Source organism: Podarcis melisellensis (genome assembly GCF_964234715.1).
Source record: "Podarcis melisellensis genome assembly, chromosome: 8".
NCBI lineage: Eukaryota > Metazoa > Chordata > Lepidosauria > Squamata > Lacertidae > Podarcis > Podarcis melisellensis.
The window spans coordinates 39,468,053-39,485,822 of NC_138540.1; the positions used below are offsets into that span (position 1 = coordinate 39,468,053).

The 17,770-nt window shown below is 47.1% G+C and overlaps 1 protein-coding gene across 2 annotated transcripts; it reads right to left on the bottom strand.

The window, feature by feature from the left end:
* Positions 1-1,177: 1,177 nt before the first annotated feature.
* On the bottom strand, positions 1,178-15,868 carry MEAK7 (MTOR associated protein, eak-7 homolog). 2 transcript variants are annotated; one of them, XM_081924082.1, is made up of 8 exons: positions 15,660-15,868; positions 12,931-13,124; positions 11,078-11,308; positions 10,575-10,719; positions 9,833-10,273; positions 7,618-7,736; positions 6,347-6,526; positions 1,178-4,844 (listed from the first exon to the last, which is right to left on the bottom strand). In XM_081924082.1, exons 2-8 carry the CDS (start codon positions 13,099-13,101, stop codon positions 4,719-4,721), a joined length of 1,413 nt encoding a protein of 470 aa, XP_081780208.1. In that variant the 5' UTR covers positions 13,102-13,124; positions 15,660-15,868; the 3' UTR covers positions 1,178-4,718. The 2 variants fall into 2 exon arrangements, with proteins under 2 accessions (XP_081780208.1, XP_081780209.1); XM_081924083.1 differs by lacking the exon at positions 15,660-15,868 and adding an exon at positions 15,507-15,631.
* Positions 15,869-17,770: the final 1,902 nt, after the last annotated feature.

A 17,770-nucleotide genomic window follows, 5' to 3' on the forward strand; every position in this document is an offset into this window, starting at 1 on the left:
TGGCCATGCCTGCTAGGGCTGATGGGAGTTGTAGTTCAGCAACATCTGGAAAGCCAAAGGTTCTCCACACCTGATGTCTAGCCACGTGCAAATGCAGCATCCCTGACAAGACACCCAGCCTCTGCTTAAACACCTCCATCAAAGGAAAGTCTGCTCCATCTCTAGGCACTCTGTATTCCATGGCCAAACAACCCATAGCATTAAGACATTTGCTGTTCGTTACAACAGCACCACCCAAATGTCAACGCCAGCCACACAGGTTCATGTTACAGACACGCCAGCGAAGATGGACTGTTAGTACTGTTTCAGCTGTTGAGTTGAATGGCTATCCTGTGACAGAGGCCCCTCTCTCATTCCAACAGCCCAGGTGGTCACCGGCCCTAGACAGAAGAACTAAATAGCTGGAAAGCATCTGATGCTTTGAAAGGCACATCTGATTCCTCCCCACACAATCACCTTTTGCTAGAGTAGATCATTGTGGGAGGCAACTGGCAGGTGGATATCTGTAAGGGGAAGCAGGATAAGACAGATAGGGATGGTCCCCAACACACACACACACACACACACACACACCATGCTCAGCCATTTATTTCCACCCCAATTCCAAAATGCAGCAAGATGTCCCTGTGGCTCTTTCACAAAGGGGACTGATCCAACGCCCCACAACGTTTCTTTTAGAAAAAGAAACCCAATAAAGCTTAAAAACAACAAACATTGTCCTACATTAAGAACGGTCCCTGGTACTAGGCAACGGCTAAGAACAAGAAATAGGTGGGTGAGACCATTTCCTCCCAAGGATCCTGCCCATTCTTCTTGTGGGGGAACCATCCAAGGGCTATATGCCGGGGTGGGAGGGGTCAGAGGCAAAAGTAGGTGGAGCACTTTGCACAGTAAGCTAGCTGAGTCTTGCCTTTGGACATTCCAGTGATGCAGGAGTCAGTGGTTTCTACAGACACACACTCACCCCTCTCTAGCCAGCCAAGGCAAGCAAGAGGCATTATGGCAGCTCAAGGACATATTCCAGACAGGCAAAAGCACTCAAAGAGGGGGCATGGCAAGGTAAATGAGGGGTGTTGGTTCACAGAGGGTTCTGAGGGCCATATTCAAAGATGACAAACCTCAGTCCCAGTGGCTGACATAGACTCAAATAAAAACCTTACCCGAAGAAGCTGCAAAGTTATAGAAAAGACCTGGAACAATTTATTTGTTGCAGTTAATTTGGTACATGCAACTGGACGTGCATTATTATAAAACCACTCAAAAGGTGTTAAAAAGAAAACAAAGGGGAAAGAAATAGCATCATGAACAGGACAAACTCTTCTGTGCTGGTCTCTGGCCTGGATAGTTTCTCTTCTTCCAGCATGGAACATCTCCCTTTGCTTGAAGCTGTATTCCAAGTGTTAGCACGTGTAGGAAATGCAGCTGGGCAACACATCTATCTATTGCTTGATCTACGCCACAATTTTGCCCTCCGTGAATATATACCCGCCATTATATTTTTAAAAGAGGAAAGACCAAAGGATGTGCTCTAAGCAAGCTCACAGCCATCACCCTGAAGAAAAAAATCCCAGCTAAAGAAGATGGAAAATCTACAATTCTTCCAATTGGCTGGAACAAGATCAAAAGGAAAAACCAGGGCCACACCCACCTTTGTCCATGGTTTTCTATGCCTGACGGAGTTGCAAAGGGTTATAAAACATCTGCTATGGTCCAGTTCCCTTGTGCTGAGCAGTGCTTTGCTTGATTCTCCTCCATCCAGCTTCCTGGTCCACAGGGACAAGGGCGTAACTACCTTCGCTGTCAGTCTATGTCTCTGAATACCAGCTGCTGCGAATTGCAGCGGACAGAGAATCTTGCACTCCTGCCCTGCTTGAGGGTTTCCCACAGGCAGCTGCTTGGGAGAACAGGATGCTCAACTAGATGGGCCCTTGGCCTGATTCAGCAGGCTTTTTATGTTCCCACCCCAGGAAATGTGATCAGGTTGGTGACCTCCTTCAGCACGCTTGCTTCCCCAGGGGTGGCTAACCTGTGGCCTCCCAGTTGGCATTGGTGATTCCCCCTGACGGCTGGACCATCCTGGCTGGTGCTAATGGGAGCTCAACATCTGGAAGGCCACAGGTTAGTCTCTGGTGCCTTACACTGCTCAATATCTGCTAGAAAAACCTTACATATTAAGCTGTCGTGTGCAGAGACAGACAAATTGATCCATCTAGCCTGGCACTGCCAGCTGTGACTGAGCAGGGTCTTTAAAGGTCTCTCTTGAGGACGGGTGTTTTCTATCAGCACCTACATGATCCTGCTAGCTGGAGCTGCCTAGGATCATACTTCAGCCTTTCTGCCTACAAAACACATATTCTACCTCTCAGCTAAAGTCCATCTCTCCCAGAGGAGGGGATCAAGTGAAAATCATCCTCCGGCAGGCCTCTCTTCTGATCTTCCTTCTCTCTACTTTTGAGGGGAGGCTGGTTCCAGCAGCAGGAGAGGCACCTGGGCTACATAAACACCATACATTTTTTAATCCTGCAATACCACCTTAAACAAAGAGTTGTTTAGGAGACACACACCCCATTCCCCTCACAGGTCTACAATTGGCAGAATTCCCTGTGAAGAGAGACTGAGTGTTATCGACTCTGAGAATTGCAGCTCTGGGACAGGAAGGATGAACAGAGCTTGACACTGTATAAGGCAGCTTCCTATCGCCCCTATGAAAAAGAGACTAGGATATAAATAGCTAGCCACCATAGGTTGGATAAACAGTGAGACACAGCATCCATCTACACAGATAAACCATCAATCAGGACAGAAGTAGCTCTTTCAGATTAACATGCAGATTTTCCATTTCAAGCTTCTATTGCCTTGTCTCATAAACACTATTCTACAGAAAGAAACATGACTGTGAACATGATTTAATTTCTGACCTGCGGCCTGTCCCTAAGCATTTTTAGGTAGAAGCCCCACTGAATTCAATCAGACAAGACTCCCAAGTAAGGGTGTAGCAAGATTTGAGGCTATATGGCTATAAGGCAACATGGAAGGATTTGCTATCAAAGTATAGCTGCCAAACAAGAAAGACCCCTATGTATCTTGTAGATTTATTGCAACAAAGCTGGTGGAACAAAATAGTTCCTTCTAAGGTTACAGACCTTAAACATGATGTCACCAAGTCAGAATAGTATACATAAAAGATGCACTCAGAAGCCGGATCTGTTCACTCAGAAGACCAGAACAGATCCAGCTATTGTGGAAATTATGCCTTTGCAACGTGATCAAATATGTCAACAAATATGTCAATTTCCAACATACTGTTTACCTCTATAGACCACTTTTATTTTATTGTTATTCCCCACCTTTCAGTAATCTGTGAGGCTCAAGTGGAACTATAGTGAAAGCTAATACTTGTTTTTCACACTTGCAAAGGGAATGTCAGTTTTAGATTCCTTGCTTTGCATACTTAATTTTCTACTTAAAAGTTCACTACCTTAAGACTTAAAAAAAAAGAGGGGGGGAGCTAAGGAAACTGTTTTGAATACCAAGCCTCGACAAGCAACCTTTTCACACACACACTTACTTTTCGGAGCATGATAAGAAGTCCTGAGTAGCTCTAAAGTTTGCAGCTTATGTTTCAGATGATATCATCTTATTTGCTGTGTGGTTTGTGTTGCATAGAGGTGCAGATTTGCAAAGCGGACAGTCGCATGAAAATCCAAGGTAGAGCCCCGTCTTCACACCCCTTCATAATTCCCTAGACTGAATCCTGAAGTAGGCCTTAAATTGAGGACTTGAGATCATTTCTCAACAATACAAAGCAAAGAAAACTGGGTCTTTGGGTTTCAGAGATTGCTAAGTTTGGCTGCAACCAATGTTTCATCCTTCAGAGTGGTTCCCCAACTGACAGGCTGCACCCACTGCTTCACCACATGATTTAGCATTGATTCGTGCTGATCCGGTTAACCTGCAACTTGCCGCCAGCAGCTCAAGGATCAGCCCAATCTCATGCATCTTAAAGGGTCTGGTGTAGTGATGTCATACGCACCCAGAAATTCACCAGGGAGGCGGTCTTTCGCTTGCACTCCCAACACTGGCCTGTGCCTGCACCACCCTAGAAATGTGACTTGGTTCTCAGTCCTATACACTTATGTGAATGGTGTCTGGGACAGCAGTCTGAGACTAAAAGCAGCATCGATCAAGTGCTCAGTTCTCTGGCTACTGCCTTTACAACATTCAAAATGTGAGTTTCCTAAAGCAGGGTCTGTGAATGTTCAACTCTGGGTTGAACCAACTGTCCCCAACAAAACATGCTTCAACATGATTAGCAAAGGCCCTCTTGAGCAAACAAGCTGAAATTCGTTCAGGAAGCTGTTTCCCAACAGGATTCTCGAAAGCTCCCTTGAGCTGCTCACAGACGAAATGTGTGACTAAATAGTGGATGCTAACACTGATCCAAAGGAGGGTGAGGGGCATGGACCTGTCTTCATTTGTATTCAGCAATACCTTTGATTATTAAGAACTACCTAACGCATGCAATCACCCCATCTGCCTGTCACAGACAAACCATCCCGCTACGCAAAGGATTTGTCTCCTAACCAGACAACATGCAGCTCTAGGAAAACACATTACACTTGAGCGGTTTGTGTTATCGAGTTTTCACATGTGGTGTTGGAGAGAGATCAGAGACGGCTCTGCACAAAGCATCAGGCAAGAGCTTCCAGGCCTTGTTCTCAGTTGTCGCCCCCGTCGCCATTGGCCGGATCCCGCAACCCATCGCTCTTTCGGTCCTTCCCGATCATCTCCAGCAAAGCCTGGGCCTCGGGGTCTGCGTCCAGGATGCTCTTCTGCCCCGTGCCCTAAATCAAAACCCAGAAGGCAGGTTGGAACACCAAACAAAATAGGAATTCAAGAAAGGGAACAGGTCACGGTCAACCCATCCTGGGGCCCTTTCATTTTCACGTCACGTCTGTGTTAGAAGGAAGTTGTTATTGCTTCCCTGTGCAGCTCCCCCCCCCCGCCCCCCGGCCATCCCTCTGCAAACAGCAGGACAGGTTCTGCGGCCCCCGCCCACTTGCCAGCCTACTTTGTAGGTCCAGTCAAACAGGTTGGGTAAGGTCACAGAGCTTCCTGAAATGACTGCAGAAGGGGACCCATGTCAGAGCGTGATCTCTGATCGCTAAGAGGAACCCTTGGGGCACTGCTGGGGGAAGGAAGGGAAGAAACACAAAAAACAGCACATGCACCCACACCCACCATGGTATTGCTGCCAAGAAACTTAGCAGCTTTTCTGTGCCAGGAGAGCAGTATGAAAATGCCGTTTTCCTCTCCGAAACTTTTAACGGACGATTAACTCTAGTCTTGATTTGGAAGTGGGTGTACCTGTCTCTGCAATGGCTCTTGCTGCTGTATTGATTGTTGTTTGGCGATTAGACTTGTCACTGGTGTTAGCACTGAACAGAAGTTTTCTTTTGCCTTTAGCCTTTTCATACATGCATGGTGCTATCACAGAAAAGGGCTGGCATCCAGAAGCTATCCCCCCCCCCTTAAGGGGAAACACATCTTTTGGTCCACCAGCCAAAAAGAAATAATACAACCATGCACAGCAGCCCACTGTGGCCTCAATAAATCTGCTTTTGTTATCCAAGAGGACATGACACAAACAAGAAGACATGACACATCCCCTCACAATACCGATCACCCGTCTGCGGACTGAGTGACTCAAAGGAGTTGGGGGGCTGCAGACATCACAGCTGCCTGTCCACTCAACCTCCTTTCCTCAAACAGGAGACTAGCACTGATAGCCTGTTGGGTGCCATTTACACAGCACAATGCCGTGCCTGGACAGTGGGTGCTTCCTGAAGGTTCCCACCCTCCAGTGCAACATCGCTTAGTGTTGATAGAGATGGAAATTTGCAAGCTGTTTTGACTTAGAGAATTCATGTGTGAGTTTCAGGGGGCCAGACCCACTGCTCAGCTAAAGTAAAAGTAAAGGGACCCCTGACCATTAGGTCCAGTCGTGGCCGACTCTGGGGTTGCGGCACTCATCTCGCTTTATTGGCCGAGGGAGCTGTCGTACATCTTCCGGGTCATGTGGCCAGCATGACTAAGCTGCTTCTGGCAAACCAGAGCAGCACACAGAAACGCCGTTTACCTTCCCTCCGGAGCGGTGCCTATTTATCTACTTGCACTTTGACGTGCTTTCGAACTGCTAGGTTGGCAGGAGCAGGGACCGAGCAACGGGAGCTCACCCCGTCACGGGGATTCGAACCGCCGACCTTCTGATCAGCAAGTCCTAGGCTCTGTGGTTTAACCCACAGGTTATTGTTTAGCTAGAGAGACAGTCACGGCAGTCACTTACGGCTGCACTTTCTGGGAGGTCTCCCACCGCCCAAACCTCCATGGCGTCCAACGTGAAGTTCTCCTTGGCCGACAGCTGAGGGCTGTTGTACGTGGTGCATCTGGGCTTGGCTTTGCTGTGGCCCCTCCCATAGTTGCTGTCGATCCACAGGCCGAAGTATTCATGTTGTCCACCCATGCCCTAGGAAAGAATAACAAAGGGGTTTGGCCGACGCACTGCAGCATGCAGAGTCTGCTCCTTAATTGAATGACCCTATCAGCATTGGGTGGGGCTGGAAGGACACGCTATGGCAATCCACCCAGAGGCAGGTGTGCCGGCCCCAACCACACCCGACCCATCTAAAATGGGCCTTGCTGGGTCAGGCCAAAGCGCTACGCAGCTCACACATCCTGCTTCTTGCAGTGCTCAATCATCAGGTGCCTCAGAGAATCCCACAAGCAGGGCACGAAGGCACATCCATGCTACTAGTCCTCAAGAACTGGTGGCACATTACCTCTGAACAGGGAGGTCCTGGATAGCAACCATGACTTTACAGGTTTTGCTTTCTCCATTAATTTATCTAACCCCCTTCCAAAATGATCTAAGCTAACAGCCATCATCACACCTGTGAAAAAGCCATAGGCTACTTGATACAGAAACAGCAAGACAGAATACAAGTACAAATCAGTTTCCCTTACATCAAGCACCACACCATTTTAAAGTCAAACTACACACTGAAGGGGAATACCTAAGAAGAAAATACTGAAGAAGCAATGAAGAACACATCTTCCTATTCAATAGGATTTGGGGAGAAAACTCCCAACAGGCTCTCCTCTGCTGAACTTTTATTTTTTACAATAACCTTTTTTGTATTTATATCCTTTCAATGTATGCATCCCTTGCTTTTTTTTTTTAATGGTTGCCTACATTTCATCATTTTTTATATTAAGAATATGTAATTCTGGAATCATCTGGCTTCCCTTGTTCTCTGTATTCTGCCTTGTAAAAAAATAAAATAAAAGCTCAGCTAAATAAATATAGGCTTTTGGTCAGATGCTCAGCAAAGGCCATCTGGCCAACCACGCACATGCACACACACACACACACACACACACAAAATCTGGACAAGCAGATCAAGCACACAATCTGCCCAACCCACAATCTTCAAGTGGTGTGATCCAGCAAAAACTGACCCTCACAGTCACACTGCAGAAGAGGACTAGATTCCCCAGGGTGACTGAAAGTGCCGTATTACAAGACAAGGTTTTATCCTGCAACTGTTTTGTACTTACAAGGCCATTTGGCATTGTCTGCTGCCCATGATTCAGGTACATGTAGTGGTCATTGTAGCCGGTGTAAGTGAAGACCTCAAGCGAGGGGGAAACAGAGAACAGAAAGCATCCGTTGTTGCCTGTAAAATGACAGTGGAAGGAAGAAGGAGCACAGACCAAATAGCAAGGAACAGCAAGGAACCTGCCTTACACCGAGTCAGACACTTGGTCCATCTAGCTCAGTATCGTTGACACTGACTGGCAGCAGCAGCTCTCCAGAGTTCCAGACAGAGAATACTCCCAGTCCTGCCTGGAGATACCAGGGACTGAACCTGAGATCTTTTATTTAAATGCACAAAGAAATTTTGAAATGCCAGCACTCGTTGCCAGTTGTCTTCCTGGCCCAAATTATGGTGCTTAAACTGACACATAAAGCCCCAATTGGCATGGAACCAAAGTATTTGAAGCAGACGAGGGCATTCTAATGGCCCCTGCATTAGATGAGGCACCTCGTAACCCCACCGCTTCTACTGCTAATTTTTGCCTGTCGCCTGTAGGGCAGCCAGTATTAAATAACCCTCTTTACACCCTGCATGGAGGTCTGGTGAGGCAGAGGCAGGAGAGACGCACTGGAACAAAAGAGCCTGCCTTACGTCAAGTCAGACTATCAGTACATCTAGCACAGTATCCTCTGCACTAAGTGGCAGTGGCTTTCAGGGCCGTCTTACCCATAGGTGCTAGGGGTGCGGGACACCTGGGCGCCAGGCTCTCAGGGGTGCCAGGCCAAGAGTCCAGGGCCCAAGGGCTGAGTTCAGGGAAGAGTCTGCACATTGGTTGGAGCGCTGCAGTGGGCTCTTCTGCTGCAGGCGGCTCTGCGCCGCGAGTTTGGGGGTGACCGAGCCAGTGAGACGCTGAGGTGGACAGCCAGCTCCGCCCTCCTGCGCACCTAGGAATGGGCAACTGAGGGGGGCGCCGGACAGATCTTTGCACCCCGTCACATATGCTTAAGACAGCCCTGGTGGCTCTCCAAGGTTTACTGACAAGAACCTGTTAGATCAGGCCAGAGGCCCATCTGGTCCAGCATCTTCTCCTAACAGCGGTCAGCAGATGCCTCTGGGAAGCTCACAAGGAGGCCATCTGAGCAAGAGCACTCTCCCAATCTGTGGTTGCCAGCAGCTGGCATCCAGAGGCCTGCGTTTTTCTGACAGGGGTCTCTCCCAGTCCTGCCTGGAGATGTCAGGAAATGAACCCTTGACCTCCTACATGCAAAGCTACAGCTCTTTCCTGGAAGAACACATTTGCTCTACGTCCTAGGCGTTTTGATCTGTCCTGAGAATACTCTCCACCTTAAAGAGAGTTAGTTCTAATCACAGCAGAATCAAATGCAACGGCAGGGTCGCCATCTAGTGGGGAAACAGTAGCAAGTCATTTTGACAGCATGCACATAAAAAAAAAAATCTGCGAAGTCTGCAATTCTGTGCACACTTGCTTGGGTCTCCAACTCACTAAAACCAATAGGGACTTAAATTGGGAGAGTCAGTGAGAAGACCCTGAGCAAATGTGGTGTTGGGTGCAAAGTTTCATCTTCCCCAGAAGTTCATGTGACTCTTGTTAGTGAAGACAGGCTTGAAAGAGTGAGAGTCAGGGGAGAGGAGCATCAGGCACAGAGAGAACATATGGCCCTCCAGGTCCCTCTCTCTGGCCCTTGGGACTCTTAACAGGCCACACCCACTCTCCATGGGCCATGCCCCTCACTGGCCCTGCTAAGCAAAAACGTGTGCTTGAAGTCTAACAAAGCTTCTTGCTTGCATGTATGGTTGTGGAGGAATCATCCTACTGTGCAAAAGTAAAATTTACTTGCATTGTTTTGCCCCTGGAACACGGCCCCTGATAGGCAACCTCAGCAGGGAAGGCAGCCTCCTGGCAGGAACCACCACCAACCCTCCTGCCCAGCGAAGGGAAAGCCAGCTAAAATCTTTGAAGAATAGTGGGAGAATGAGATTTCCAGGAGCCGTGGAAATATGGTAAATTGCACACTTTGCCCAATTTATACAAACGATCCTGCTTTTGTGGGCAAAGAATTTGGGTTGTCTAGATACAGAATTTTTTAGACAATAGTTTTTAAACAGGATGTGCACAGAGCCTTGCCCCATAGCACCTGCCAGAGGAGCAGGGTTGAGATTTTGTGAAATGTGAGCTATAGGCTGGAAGACATTGGGTCAACAGCCATTCTTACCTTGAAACTGTGGTTTAACCACCCAGGAACACGACGAAAAACCACCAAAGACGTAGCCATCGGTGTCCTTCAGAACCAGCACGCAGGGCCCCTGGTTGACAATGTGCCCGCACAGCTGCGTAAAGCTCTCGCCGTGAACCTGGGAGGCAAAGAGGAGCCTCCATTTGTGCTGGAGCTCGGAAGGCAGGTGAGAGTTGATGTAGGTGATGGACGGGATGTTGAGGAGGCTGACGAAGCGGCTGCCTCTGACCCCCTGGCACTCCGGAAGCAAAGGGAAGGTCTCCTGCTCTTGGTCCGGGAGGGAGTGCAGGATGAGCAGCCCCTGCTGGACGACCACAGTGAGGAAAGCGGAGACCTGTGGAACCCGGAAGACCCAATCCTCAATGCTGCTTTCGTCACAGACAGCGTCCAGCGCCTGACCACCCTCAAGCCTCTTCCCATCTGCAGCAAGAAACAAAAGTTAGAGGTAAGTAGCACCAGGAAACCTGGTCGGGTCCAAAGGAGCCACTGCCAAACCTGACCACTAGATCCAAGGGCTTTTAAATGGATTAGGACTAACGGACAGAGGAGGAAAGGTCTATTAGTAGCTGTGAGGCAGGAAACCTCATGCCCAAGAGCCAAATGCAGCCCTCGGAGCCTCTCTGTCTCCCAAGCCACAAACCCTATGGAGCTCACAATGGCCACCAACCACTGCCAGGGCCTACGGCTAAACCAAAGCGAAAACAGACATTCCGCCACTCACCTGCCGATTTCAACTCCGACACTAACTGAGATGCCAAAGCTTTTATTCCTGTGGTTGAATTCTGCACATTCTTCAAGTTCCAGCCCTTCAGCATCTTCCTGTAGCTCAGGACGTGAACCACAGAGCCAACCAGATCCTCTGCAAACTTCAAGAGTTTAATTTTTTTTTCCTACGTGGAGTGCTTAAATGGCAGATGTACACAACAAAAGGACAGACCTCCTAACAAGGGCAGAAATTAATACTTAGAAAAGGATACTAACAGGGGCTAGTACGATACGAATAACTACAGCTTCCGTATCTGGCACTGGAGAAAGACAGCAGTGGCTGAGCATCTGTCTTCCTTTCCTTTTGCTAAATTTGTGGACAATTCCTGGCTTCTAGGTATTGATTCCTGGCTTCCCAGTCTTGGTTCCCAGATCCATCACCTTGCCCCATTTCTGCTCCAGTCCCTCTTCCTCTCTCTTATAGGCAAATGGAACACACTGGGTTTTTTCTCTTCTTACCTCGATGATCTGACTTCCCTTCACGGTGCTGTCCGTGTTCGATATCATTTTCATGACGATGCCTTTCTTTTCCTCGGCGTTGCCTTTGAAGAGTGCCGACATGAAAATGACAAACTGCTCCTTCCCCACCTGCCCGTTGGACCCAGGAGACTTCTCGGACAAAGGGATGCTCTTCATCCCATTGTACAGCCGGACGACCATTGATTCAGGGAGGGCCTCCTTGACGTGGGCCTAGAGATAGACGGAAACGCAATAGGGAAGTTCAGCCATCCAGAAGGAACAAGCTGTCTCCAAAGTGGCAGGAGCTCACTCTGCATCAAAGGCAATGCATCCTGATGCCAAGGAAGGGCCACCTCTCCTCTGGCTCCCCTCACTGTTTGTCTCTTTGTTGGGCCAACAGGCAAAAAGAACAAGCCAGCCGCTCGTTACACATTCAGCAGGCCAGGGATACTTTCACATTTCGGATTTCTACCTCTGGAAATCGGCTCTTAACTGGCTTGGGAAAAGGCTTCCCACCCACCACTCTGAGCCACAGTTTGATCTGGTATAAGGCAGTTTCCCAGGCTCCTTTCTGGATAGCTCGGTTGGTTCAAGCATGGTGTCCCGAAGTCGAAGGTTTGATCCCCATATGGGACAGCTGCATATTCCTGAATTGCAAGGGGTCGGATTAGGTATCTTCCAGGTCCCTTCCAACTCTACAATTCTATTATTATCAGGCTGCAGCAACTATACTTTTTAATTATTTGCGTGTTAAATTTCTATAGCACTCTCATTCCAAAGGACAGCAAGCCACAAAGCAACATAAACTGCAGGTATGCTGGATTAACAGTCAATACAAAATAATTCCCAGGATTTGCAGGATGGGAAAGAAGCCGCAGTGGCTCAACTTAAAGAAAGCCAGAAGGCTTTTTGTTTTTTTATTTATTGCATTTATATCCCACCTTTTCCTCCAAGAAGTTGGAAGGTGCTGAACATGGTTCTCCCCCTCCTCATTTAATTCCCACAACAACCCTGTGAGGTGGGTTAGGCTGAGAGGCAGCCAGTGAGCTCCATGGCCGAGTGGGGATTTGAACCCTGGTCTCCCAGGTCCTAGACTGACACTCTAACAACTACGCCACCACTCCAGCGACATTACTCTCCCTCTCCCTAACTCCCCCCGCACCTGTCCCTTTTCTATTTCTTATTTCTTTAAAAGTAATCAGTACAGTATCACTCATGCAACCCACTCAAATGTGCTGCAGCTCATTACTGGGAGACCAATGCATGATATCAGGGGTGGGAAGCCAGTGTTTTCCATTATCACTAACTATTGGACATGCTAGCTGTGGCTGATGGGAGGTGGGAGTCCAACAACATCTGAAAAGCTACAGGTTCTCCACCTCTGTGTAAGAGCATCCTCTGTAAAACAACATCACCACTACAAGACCTGTCTATGAATATAGGAATCTACATTATACCAAGAACCTTTAACTCCATCTAGCTCAGTATTGCCTGCACTGACTGGCAGCAGCTCTCCAAAGTATAAGGAGGGGTGGGGGGCTTTCCCAGCCCTACCTGGTGATGCCGGGGATTGAACCTGGGACCTTCTGAATGCAAAGCAGATGCTCTACCATAGAGCTGCAACCCTTCCACTGCAGAGTGGCCAGGAGACTGAGACAAAGCTCAAGGAATCAAATCTTGCCGCTGCTGTGAATTCAGTAGCTGACTTTAAGCAATTCATTTAAGGTCATCTGCACTATGCAAGGCTGCTGCAAATATTACAATAGGACCATGTCCACAAAGTGCTGCGAACACACAGAAAATTATCCGGAAAGGCTAAGCATGCTAATTGTCAACCATGTTTTGTTTCTTGCCTTGAGCATCGTCAGAGTCACACCCTTGTTGGCTGGTTTGCCCCCCTTTCCGCCGACAGCCTCCCCCGGCCCAGATAAGGCAACGAAGACGCTGTCAATGTCGGCTTGTTCATCAGGAAGGAACCTCGAGAGGTGCTTCTGGTAATGGCTGCTGCTTTCCACGTTCCCCATCTTTTCCAGCAGATGGTGGAATCCTACGAGGATGAGGAAAGGGAAAAAGAAAGAGACAAGCATGAAAACGGCGGCAGGGCTCAGAAGGTACCAGTCCCAAGCGGTGTTTCAGGAACAACCAGAAAAAAACCACCAAAATGGGGGCACTGCCAAGTTGCAGTAGTGGGGGGAGAAGCAGACGGTTCAAAGTCATTTTGCAAAAGCACAAAGGCTTCAGGGTCCTGATCAAAATGGAAAAAACAATATGGTTAAACAATCAATTTGGCTCATGAAGAATTACTAACGCCTGGCTGCAAACTGAAATCTATTATAAAGCGTCAAATGACCCAACAGCTCAGGGAAGCATGAGGGCTGAAGGCTGAAAAGTAATTCTGCATGTAGTATGTGACCAACTCTGTATGTGTGTTTGTGTGTGTGCGCACATGAGAGAGACTGCAACAACTAAGCGCCTAAGAAGATCCCTTCAGGATCAGGCTAATGGCCCATCTAGTCCAGCATCCTGCTCTCACAGCAGCCAACCAAATGCCCATGCGAAGCCCTCAAACAGGATCCAGACACAGGAGCTTTCTCCCCTCCTGTGGTTTCTAGCAACTGCTATTCAGAAGCATTACTGCCTTTGACCACGGGGGAAGCATAGCTATAATGGCTAGTTGCCATTGATAGCCTTATTCTCCATGAATTCTGTCTAATCCTCTTTCAAATCCATCCAAGTTGGTAACCATCACTGCCTCCTGCTAACTTGAGAAAAGAATCTGCTCGCCTTCCAAAATGCCCCAAAGATGAATGTTACAGTAGAAGGCCTGGAAGACTGGAAGCCACAAGGTTGTAGACTGCCAAATATTGGCTTGCAATGCTATACTAAAAGACCACAAGAACCCACCCCAAAGAATATGCAGGAATCCACTGATATTGCATAAAACACTCCTTTGGAAGTGATGTAAAACCTGTAACGGCATGTTGCAAAAGGTGCCTAGAAAGTAGGAACTCCTCATGACAGTCTGAACATCATCTTCATTATCATTGGTTTGCATAGAAAAGGCCCAGAAGCAGAATGTTCTTTGTCAATAATTTTGATACATTTTAAGAGAATTTTTAAGCAATTAACAAAAATATAAAACAATCAATTGGGATATTCATTTTGTTAAATAAATAAGTTGACTGTGTCGACAAAGGGGTGTTTTTTTAAAACCATCTTCAGAAATCAGCCTTCAGAAATCATGCTTCAGCTGCAAGCTTTCAAGCGCTCTCTCTTCATTCCTTTGAGTAATCCCATTGGGACATAATGAAAGAAATATTCCTAGCAGCATCAAACACACACGCCCCAAGCTCCCACTCTCTTGAGGTCAGGAGCGTAAATGAAAGCCTTTTTTAAAACCAAGTGTGAAACATGAGTGCTTTTCATTAAACGAGCCGCAGTGACGGAAATACAAATTAACGATCAAAGCCCAACAAGTATGAATTATTCACAAAGCGCAGCTACCTAAACCTGTCAGAGGAAAAAAAACCCACACACACACATACATGCATTATCAGGAGCAACAGAAATACGTTTTGTCATCAAACAAGATGAACATTAATCTGTTCTTGTTTAGGGCAATCAAGCCAGCACTCCCATATGACATTCAGATCAGGACAATGAGACAGACGAGGAAGTGCTTCAGCTTAGAGCTGTAACCAGCTCTGTCCAATTCAGAATATATCCACTGAAATAAATAGACCTAAGTTAGCCATGTCCAGTAATTTCAGTGGGTCTACTCTGAGTAGGACTGACTTGTATACAACATCAGGTGGGGAGAAGCACACTACTGAACACCTAGTAGCCATCAATGGACTTCTCTTTGCTCATCTCTTATTTTCAACAGAATGCTGCAAATACAGAGGAGGGATCTGGGTTCAAAGCTTGGTACATGGACAAAAAATTAACCAAGTAAGGAAGGAGCAAGATCCAAGTGCAGGAAACAAAACACGTCCCCCCCCCCCTTTGACCTCATAAGCTGACTGTTGCAGCAACTGCTAAGTGTTGCAATTTACTGTTAACTTTAAGCACCACTTGGTGGAAAAGAAGGTTGCAAGCCATGATGTATCTTCACATTATTCATTCAGCCATTTAAACAATTTCTATACAGTACTTCTGAACTACAATCGTCTGCAATGGGTGATTTATGAATTCATAATTAAAACCACTCAGTTACTTTTGAATTACAATGAATAATTTTTTAATGATTAACATTATTAATAATGAAATAAATATGCTTCGTTCCCAGCCTCTGTGATATACAGCTACACACAGAGATAATTATATATATATAATTCTTTACAGTACTTAAACAAAATATATACTATGTAACTACAATAGTCTCTAATATAGCGTGTGCATGTATAATAGATAAAACACACACACACACCCTCAATTATACTCAGGTTCACCAATTCATAATCAGTGATATCCTTATTGATAGTCACACGTGCCACGCCCCCTTATTAATATTAATATAGACCACGCCCCCTCGTTACTATTCATATTTGAAACCCGCACCCCACCCCGAAAATATCCTCACTTGTCGGCGACGGTTCCTCAGGCGTGGACGCTCCCCGGACGGCCGATGTTCCTCAGCGGCGTCTCCTCATTCCCGCGGCAGCGCCAGCACCGCCGCCACTCTTGGCCTCTGGGGAGGCCTTCCCTTGAAGTACAGCCCCGCTGGCCGTTTGACTGACAGAACGCTCAGCCAATAGGGGACGCCGAGCTTTGCGCAGAGGCGGCTACTAAGGTTGGCATCATCTCCGCCGTCCGCGCTCTGTACTGCATCATCAAATCGACAGACTTGGCATAGAGATAGAAAAAGGGAAGAGTGAGTGGAGCGTACTCGCGAGAGTGATGCTACATGGGCTCCTCCTCCTACCATTCACTATGGTGACCCTTCCCCCGCTATGCATTGTCCTGGGAGTTAAAACGGGAAAGGGTTCGACCCTAGGCCGGTAGTTCTGATAAAAAACGGAAAGGGTAGACGACTCTTTATTTTAATCTCTATGTTGAGGTGAAGGCCGAGATGTGTTCTCTCTCGCGGGAACTTCCTTCTAGGTGCCCCGCCCTCTTTTGTGGTCGTAGCCAATAGGAGCGTTCGTGGAGCAGCGGGAGAACAATTGAAGGCGCTGGTGAATTACGGGTTCGATTCCCGGGTGCGCTTGGACAGTCATACTAGCACCAAAAAAGAAACTGGGTGGCATTTCTTGACGTTTTTACCTGGCTTCCACCTGACTAATGCATACATTGCCACTGTTAGCACAATATGACGTGTGAGGTTGGGCAAGAGTTACAGACACCTATTGCAAGCTGTCAATCATGCAGGTGTAATTAACTGGCACATTTCGAGCTCATGATTTCACCCTCGCTGCTACAGTTCCCAGCGTCCTAACTATAGTTCCCATAACTCTTTTGGTGGGGGGGAGTCATGTGCTTCAAATGTGCATTGGGTGTGTGTTAAATGTATGGTGTGGATCTGCCTATGGTGCCTTTCTGCAAGCCCGAAGTTAAAACCAGCATTTTGAATGGAGGCTGGCCTCAAATTAGAGGTGTCAAAATTAGGTGTCTCTTCGCCTGGTTCCCATCAACTTTTTGCCTGCAGCATCCGGCATCAGCTGCACATTCTGAACAATCTTCACAGGCAGCCCCATATAGAGCATGTCACAGTAATCCAGTCTAGGTAGTACCACAGCTGCTTTGATGTGTACAGATCCCCTGACGCAACATGAACCCAATGTCCACAAGGTGGCAGTGGGATATTTATTACCATCAATGCACAACCTAGTCCAGGAACTGGACTCTTTCAGCATATATTTAGTCACTTAGTATTTAGACCCTTAGCCATTTTTTTTATTTTAATGAAAGCTGGAAATCAATGGAAGCTGAATACAATACAGCAATCTGTGTGTTTTTTTGTTTTGCCCTGCATTCCTGCAAAATTGTGGTACTGTCTCTTATAGGCGGATGTGGGCCTATGTTTTTCCACCCTCTTTTCAAATGGAAGGCAAAAATGTGAGGGGTCGGAGAGAGAAGAAGGGGGAAATTGATTGGTGCTCAAACCATCCATCACTGCTTAAACACTAGACAATATATTCCATCTGTTCTTCCTCTCCATCTAGCCTGATGTAGAATTCTGAACACTCCAAAGCTTACATAAGGCATAATATGAGGATGATGATGATGATGATGATGATGATGATGATGCATATTATTCTGTGACATCTTGGTGAACCTAGCAAAGTCATCGTCCTAATGTGGCTTTTTGGAACTTATATTCTTCTGGGCCAACACAGCTACTTTTACCTTTTTGTGACAGTTGCAACAAGTAGATACATGCACACACTAAATAATGTCAGAATCCTACCTAATTGCTTGCTAAGAAACCACAAACGTAAGGCTCGATTCCTAAGCAAACCATCTAGTGGACCTAAATGTTGGAAGATTCAGTCCAGACCAAAGAAAAGTACTTCTCCACACAGTACACGGTTGAAATTTGCTCCTACAGGAGGTAGTGATGGTCGCTAACTTGGATGACTTTAAAAGAGGATCAGGAAAATTCACAGGGAATGTGTTGGCTCTGATGTCACAGGCATTATGCCTCTCAATATTGGCTTAGCACTCTGTTCTCACAGTGGCCAGCCAGATGGC

Coding starts and splice junctions, on each gene's coding strand:
- MEAK7 (XM_081924082.1), bottom strand. CDS start 13,101: ATGGGGAACGTGGAAAGCAGCAGCCATTACCAGAAGCACCTCTCGAGG. Junction 10,720..11,077: donor AGGGAAGTCAGATCATCGAG/GTAAGAAGAGAA, acceptor AAACTCTTGAAG/TTTGCAGAGGATCTGGTTGG. Junction 10,274..10,574: donor GTCGGAGTTGAAATCGGCAG/GTGAGTGGCGGA, acceptor TTCTTGCTGCAG/ATGGGAAGAGGCTTGAGGGT.